This window comes from Gracilinanus agilis, chromosome 4 (assembly GCF_016433145.1).
Source record: "Gracilinanus agilis isolate LMUSP501 chromosome 4, AgileGrace, whole genome shotgun sequence".
Lineage (NCBI taxonomy): Eukaryota > Metazoa > Chordata > Mammalia > Didelphimorphia > Didelphidae > Gracilinanus > Gracilinanus agilis.
The window spans coordinates 162,605,794-162,614,104 of NC_058133.1; the positions used below are offsets into that span (position 1 = coordinate 162,605,794).

The 8,311-nt window shown below is 37.4% G+C and overlaps 1 protein-coding gene across 1 annotated transcript in view; it reads right to left on the reverse strand.

The window, feature by feature from the left end:
- LOC123245630 (olfactory receptor 10J5-like) overlaps positions 1-4,765 on the reverse strand; it is a 69,640-nt gene extending 64,875 nt beyond the window's left edge. Inside the window, exon 1 of the mRNA XM_044674597.1 lies at positions 4,261-4,765. Within this exon, the coding sequence (XP_044530532.1) occupies positions 4,261-4,765 (505 nt within the window). The remainder of the gene's footprint in view (positions 1-4,260) is intronic.
- Positions 4,766-8,311: the final 3,546 nt, after the last annotated feature.

Below are 8,311 nucleotides of genomic sequence, written 5' to 3' on the forward strand. Positions count from 1 at the left end.
CTTTTCCTGTTATTTACTAAGGGAGGTGATAGTGGTAGGATATTACAATCAGGCAGATTTAGCTCATTGCAAAGAACAACTTTCTGAAAATTACAGCTATCCAATAATTCCTTTTCATATAGAGAATTCATTCACCGTAATTCAGTCACCATAAGTGTTCAAGTTGGATGACCATTTGACAGGGACTCATTCTTTTAAAAAATTAAAAAAATTTATTAATAGAATTTATGTCCACGTATCTCAGCTCCTCCCTCACCTCCCTGTACCATAGAAGGCATCATCCAGCAAACAGATATGCATATAGATTATGTCTTTTGTGTTTCCATTTTTCAGTTCATTCTTTGGAGGTGAACATTCACAAGTTATTTTTCTAATATTAAATCAGTAGATGCACGTAATGTTCTCTTGGTTCTATTAATTTCATTCTTCATTATATCATGTAGTTCTTTCCAAGTTAAAAAAATTAATCTCCCTGTCTTTTCTTATGGCATTATAGTATTCCATCACAATTATATACCACAATCTGTTTAGCCAACCTCAAATTCATAGGTATTCCTTCAATTTCCAATTCTTTGCCACCACAAAGAGAGCTGCTATAAATATTTTGGAATATATAGATTCTTTTCCCTTATCCCTGATCTCTTTGGGAAACATATCCAGCAATAGTATTGCTAGGCCTAAAGGTATACACAGCTTTAGAACTCTGGGAGTAATTCCAAATTAATTTCCAAAATAGTTGGATCAATTCACAGTTGTACCAATAGTGCATTAGTGTCCCCATTTTCCCATGTCCCCTCCAACATTTGTCATTTTCCCCTTTTTGTCATTCTAGCCATTTTGATGGATGTTATATGATACTTCAGAATTGTTTTAGTTTGTACTCCTCTAATCAATGGTGATTTGGTGTATTTTTTCATATACATATACATGACTTTGATTTCTTCATCCAAAAACTGTCTGTTCATAACTTTTTCACATTTATCAGTTGAGGGATGGTTCTTATTCTTATAAATTACAAAGTTACCTATATGTTTTAGATATGGGACATCTATCCAAGAGACCATCTATGAGACATTTCCCTCAATTTTCTGCTTTCCTTCTAATCTTGGAAAAATTTGTTTTATTTATTCAAAACCTTTCCAATTTAATGTACTCAAAATTATCCATTTTATATCCCATAATATTCTCCATCTTTTGTTTGCTCATAAATTCCTCTCCTATCCATAAATCTGATGGGTAATGTTTTCTCTGTTTTTTAATTTGCTTATGATATCTCTTTTTAAGTCTAGATCATGTATCCATTTTGATCTTGTCTTAGTGAATGGTGTAAGATATTGTTCTATGCCTAGTTTTTGCCAGATTACTTTCTAGTTCTCCTAGAAATTTTTACCAAATAGTGATTTTTAATAACCAGGAATTCATTCTTTATCAAGAAAGTTGGGCTGGATGATCTTCCCGGTCCCTTCAAAATATAGGATTCCATGATTTAATAATTCAAATATGAAAAATTCAGTTCGCCTTAGGGTTTGTTCTTATACTATAAAGGTAAGTATGTTTTACATTTGGAGTTGCTAGTGCTGATGTTTGAGAACCTTGAAAAACAGGAAAAAATCTGTTTTGGTAGTAAGAGAATGACTAGCAACTTGCTGCCTATGTTTACTTCAGGGACATTGACAATAGGGAAAAAGAAAGAAACAAAACATATATCTTTGGATCAACTTCTTAAAAAGCTCTTGAATTCAATGCTCTTTAATCTTCCCAAAGGTCTTCTCAAACATGCCTGTGAAAATATACCCATTGAAACCAGAATTTTCATGAAGTTTACCCTTACTTTGTATTTTGTCTATAAAATTGGGGTAGGAATTGCAGGGGAAGTAAGTTAGGAACTTTATTTTGGGAAGGCAGCATGATATAAAGAGAAAAGTATTGGCCTTATAGAAATAAAGAAATTTTTACAAATAATTGCATCTAATCATGAGTACATTGGGCCATACTTAGCTAAGTGGCACAGTGGATAGATTGTGGGGCCTAGAGTCAGAAAGACTTATCCTGAGTTAAAATCTGGCCCCTGATACTAGTTAGTTGCATGACCCTGGGCAAGTAATTTAATCTTATTTGACTCAGTTTCCTCATCTGTAAAATGAGCAGGAACAGGAAATGGCAAACCACTCCATTATCTTTGCCAAGAAAACCCAAAATGAGGTTGTAAGAGTTGGGTATGACTAAAATATAACAGAAAAACAACATTGAACATCTACTGTATGTAGTATACAATATGTTTTAGGCAGTGAGGGAGGACCAAGATAAACAAGATTTGATATCTTTCTCATTGTGCTTACAGTCTAACAGGAGGGTATGACACACAATAATTAATACACAAAGATAAGGGCATAGTACTTCTTGAGGACAATGGTGTGTGAGTGTGGGTGTGTGTTTGTGTGTAAATTTATGGTTAATTTAGAGGATCAGGAAATCCTTCATAGAGTTGCATAGAGAGCATTTAAGTTGGTCTTTTAAAAATGGGTAGGAATTCAACAGAGGGAGTTGAGTTGGGAGTAAAAAAGTGTTCACTCCTTTTCATTCCGTGCATAAGGAATAGCATGAGTATGGACATGGAGATGCTTTAATGGTGAGTATTATGGGGAGTGAATTTTCCAATTGGTCTAGAGAATTATAAAGTACGCAACAAGAATGGAAAGACAGGGCAACACTGTTGAGGAGAACCTTGAATGCTAGGCGAAGGGATTTGAAGATTACTTAATGGGAAACTTTTGAAGGGTTTTGAGCAGACGAGTCAGTGCAAGACATCATTCTGACAACGATATAGCCTATCAATTAAAATTTATTGTGGTTAGTTGCTGTATCTCGCCCTCAAATCAATTTGCATGCACTTCAGAAATCTTCACGTGCTACAAATATATTATAGTTGAATAAATAAGGTGCTTCTAGTCTTAGTATAAGACACTGTGAATGAAGCCTTTGGTCATGAATGTGACCATCCACATGACTATACATTGTCTTTGTATAGAGGATTCATATTAAACTTAAATTAGTTTGAATTAGGGTAACTTTTTTTCTAGGAACATAAATTACCTTAAGTATAAGGTCTGATTACATTCCGCTTAAGAAGGCCAGATAGGGAATTTATATAACAGATTTCAATCAAGAACAGTAAAAATGACAACAGTTTTACAATGCAAGGAGACATAATTCAATTATCCTGAAACTTGTTATACAGAAAATTCAGTTTCACAGAGTACCTCTTCTCCCTGCCCACCCCCCACCCCAGGGTTAGTTTGAAAATGAAATGAGATAACATATGTAAACAACTCTATGCTGTATTATTTTTTTTAATGTACCTGTTTTCATATAGTGCTACTTAAGTTCTTTTGGAGAACTCCAACTTCTCTCTTCAGGTGAACTAAGTAGAAAAAAACCCCCATCCTTATCAAATCCAGAGGATACAAGGGGGAATGTAGGATTACCAGGAGTCAGATGAGGAAGTATAGAAGCAGTATGAAAGGGGTACCCAATTCCTTTTCAATTACCCAATTCGAATTCCTCACTTTTTAACAATTCTTTGTATACATATAAGAAATTGTTGAAAAGTGAAGAATATATATAAGAATATATATATATATATACACACACACACACAAATATATATACATATATATATGCATTTACATATACACGAACATAAAATATTTAGGAATACAAATTTAGGAACATATATACAAATTTAGGAAAAAATATATTTGATGTACTCTGCAATATTTATGGTCAGGACATCAGCTTTACTGGCCTGAGGAATGCTTATAAAACACATAGTCACTTAGGGCAGCTTTTTGCCCATGGCTCTTCTTAAGGCATCCTTGACTTCCTTGTTTCTTAGGCTATACACAACAGGATTCAACAATGGTGTGATGAGGGTGTAAGTGATGGAGAGTAATCTGTCTTGTTCCATTGAATTTTCTGATTTAGGCTTGAGATAGGCAATGGAAGCACAACCATAGTGGACAATGACTACTGTGAGATGGGAAGCACAAGTGGCAAAGGTTTTTTTCTGCCCCTCAGCAGAGGCTATCTTCAGAATAGAGGAGATTATGAGGATGTAGGAGATAAAGACTAAGCCCAGGGGCACCAAGATCACTAATGAGCTAATGACAAAGGTGATAATCTCATTGACTGTTGTATCAATACAGACAAGTTTCATCACAGGGCGTATGTCACAGTAGAAATGGGCTATCTCTGTGCCACAGAAAGGCAAGTTGAATATAGATGTCACTTGAATAGATGCTGTGATCAGACCAATGGCACATGCCCCACATACTAACAGGACACACATTTTTTTATTCATGATTATCATATATCTCAGAGGGTTGCAAATGGCTACATAGCGGTCATATCCCATTGCTGTGAGCAGGAAGCAGTTGTTGATAGCCAAGGTGACAAAGAAGAACATTTGAGTAGCACAGCCTTCTAGTGAGATGGACTCATTCTGTCCTACAAGGCTGGATAGCATCCGTGGGATAATGATTAATGTATAGACAGTCTCAGAAGTGGACAAGATGCTCAGGAAGAAGTACATGGGGGTGTGGAGGTGGTGGTCAATATAGATGATGGTCACAATGATGACATTGCTGGCTAAAGTTAAGATGTACAAAGTAAGAAAGATGGCAAAGAGTGTGATCTGGTGTTCATGGAAGCTGGAGAATCCCTGTAAGGTGAACGCAGTCACCTGTGTGTAGTTCTTTCTCTGCATTGAACAATCCTAAGATCTGAAAGCAATAAAGAGAGTCAGTGTGTGTATTTGTAGTTTCCATTTTTAAAACAGATTTTATGGCATAGGATATCATAAGAGATACCTGGAAGAGAAATCTTGGAGGAGATCCATGAATTCAAACAATTGGGCAGGTACTAAAAATGAGTGTAAAAAATAAAAGGCTAAAAGAATGAAGTTCTAAGTATTATGTCTATTTGAGACTGATGAAAAAAGCTATGAAATCTCAAAAGCTTCAGAGATTGAGATGATCAACATACATGTGAGTCAGTAGGGTGATCATTTTCTTAGAATTTCAGGGATTGTGCTATTTTATAGCAATTTATTTTCTTTTGTGATTATCACAATATTGTGAATATTTTTTCCATTATTAACTGCAAAACAAATTTTTGATTTCTTCATGGTAATCAATGGCAAAATATAATTCATTAAATAAAATTAGACATTATAGCATTGTTGGAATATGCTATTTTAAAAATGTGTTTTTCACTGATAAACTCTAAATTTCTTAAAAGCATTATTATATAGAACATAACATAGTATGTCTCATATATTGTCTATCACAGCATAAAATGTTAGATATGAAAGGGGCCCTGGGTTATATAATCTGAGCCCTTCCTTTTCTAGAAAAGGAAAGTGAGCTTCAGAGCAGTTAATAGTTTGTTCAAGGTAACATAGCAGAAGCAAAATCATAGGATCATGGGTCTAGAACTAGAAAGCACCTTAGTAGCCATGGAGTCCAATCTGTCTCTTTTTTTAACAGATGAAGAAGCTGAGGAAAGTGTCTTAGGCTGGTTTCAAACTCAGGTCTCCTTGATTCCAAGTCCAAAGTTCTGTCTACTGCATTAACTAGCTCTGAAATGTAGATATGACAAATTTCTTGGCAATTACTATGAGGTATCCCCAAAATCATCCTATCTCTTGAGCTGTAAACTCCCAATCCAGCTTGGGATTCTTTAGATTTTTACCTTCATGTCTCTGCTTTCTTCTTACCCTGGAACCTTCCTTTAGCACCTGTTGTCTTCTTATCCTGGAATATTTCTCCACTTCTGTGGCCTCCTACCAATGGTGAATTCCTGTGTGGCTTCCTTTTTAGAAAGGATCCCATGTCTACCTCACTTCATTCCCTTCCTGGTCTACTTGTGACTTTCTGGATTTCACCACTTTGCTTTTGCTCCCTTTTGTGTTGGCTTCCCTTTTTGGAATATAATGTTCCTTTAAGGCAGGAGCTATCTTTCTCTGTCCTGGTACATATATTCCCAATGCTTAGCATAGTGCCTGGAATACACTTGGTTGCTTGTTTTCCTTTGTACTAGAAGAGGTCCCAAATGACATCACTGGTGATGTTTTTTGACTTGTGCACAAACTGGATTTAAGTGAGACAGAATTGCAGAAAGTCATCAGACTCACTCTCATTTCTTGTGTCATCAAAGTCTAGTGACAAGATAAAAGTCAAAACAACTGGTACAGATGACCTTGGCTTCTTTGATGTCTAACCTAACACTAAGCATTCCATAACACCTATTTCTGCCATCTTTGTGGCATTTGAAACAAATGGTTCTCATTCACTTTTTCCACTGGGAGAAATCTTCACATGCCTGGGGTAGAAATCCCCTAACTCACCTATGGGTTTCCGATCTGTTGATTACCTCAAAATGGATTGCCTGCCTGGACTGTGTGGTTTGCTATGGTGTGGCCACTGTGCATGCTAAAAAGTTTTTTGGAGTCACAGGTGAGAGCTTGGTGGCAAATGAACATGAAAGGAGGAGAGCAGCCCTGAAAAGGGCTTGGCAAGCCCTCACACCAGAGGTATTAGTCTTCCTTGAACACCTCATACACCCTGAAACACCCTTCAACATAGTAATCATTTAACAAATGTTTCTTGCCTGCCTACCTACCATATTAGTGTATAAGTGTGTAGTCAGTGGTATACTGCTAAATGCTTAACAACCAGCTCTCTGGAAAAAAATACACTGGACACCTTTAGTCTTAAATTGCCTTGTTAACATTTTCCCTATCATTTTTTAAGTCAAGGCAATTGAAACAATATTTGCCAATTTTGGAGATGTAAATGCTTACACTGAAAATTTAACAATCTGCTCTCAAGCTAGTTTAAACTGGCTTCAGCATTTCTCTATATGTAATATGCTTGGAAGAAAAATTTCCAAAGTTGGGGCAAGAATGGCATGACTTCTTGTATCAAGAAAGGATACTCTCTTCCGGGTTAAGATGGCGGCAGAGTAAGAAGCAGCTCTTAACCTCTCCTGACCAAAACACACAAAACTCCTCAAGGGGACATAAAAACAAGTCCAGACAAACGGAGGAACCCCACAACAGGGCACAGCGTGGAAGGTACGTGGAATCGAGACAGTTCCAGGCTAAAAAGGGCTCTCACTCAATCGCGGGCTGAGCAACCGCCCCACCCCCACCCCCTCCACACTCACCTATAGCTCCGAACCCAGCTAAAAAGAAATAGAGCAAGTTTGGGGCACCCATCGAGTCATCAGCAGCTCCGGGACCTGTTCCTGAGAGCAGCAAGACTTAGGACCCCATTAAGTCAAGAATGCACGCGAAATCTGAGCGCGCGGGAGCAGAGAGTGGACGCTGGGTGCGCGCCCGCTGAGCAGAGGCGTGGGTGGAGGCAAACACAGCCAGGAACTAAAGCCTAAGTGGGGAACCAGTGCAGACGGGTATACGACTGTGGAAGCAGCGCCCTGTGACTTGTAAAGAAACCTCCAGCAGAGGATCAAGCAAGAGGGCCCACCAGGGGGCTTGACCTTGGAAAAAACTAGAACTCAGACCTCAGGAGCCAATAGATCTCAGACAGACACAGAGAGCGAGGATAAACCTGAGAAGCTGCTAGGCTAATGATGGCTAATCAGTTACAGGAAATTCAGAAGAGAAAGAATAATAACAAAAAAAAGAAGTCTTTAACACTCGACAGCTTCTACACAGAGAAAATCCAGACAACCGAGCAAACAGAGGAGGAGAACAAAAAACCATCCAGACCCTCCCTAAATAAGGAAAACTCCTCACAAGCTATGGAAGAGTTCAAATCTGAGATTCTGAGGAAAATGGAAGAGATCTGGCAAGAAAATAACAGCTTAAAAGGTAGAATCTTGCAACTGGAAAGCGAGGCTCAGAAACCAAATGAACTGATAAGCAAATTGAACACAAGAAATGACCAGATTGAAAAGGAATACCAGAAGATTATGGCCGAAAACAAGAAGATTATGGCCGAAAGCCAAAAGATTATGGCCGATTACCAGAAGATTATGGCCGAAAACCAAAAGATTATAGCCGAAAATCAATCCCTAAAGACTAGAATTGAGCAAGTAGAAACTAATGATCTCTCAAGACAACAAGAACAAATAAAACAAAGCCAAAAGACTGAAAAAATAGAAGGAAACATGAAATATCTCAATGAGAGAGTGACAGACCAAGAAAACCGGTCTAGAAGAGACAATTTGAGAATAATTGGTCTTCCAGAAAAACCAGAAATTAATAAAAAACCTGGACTCTATACTA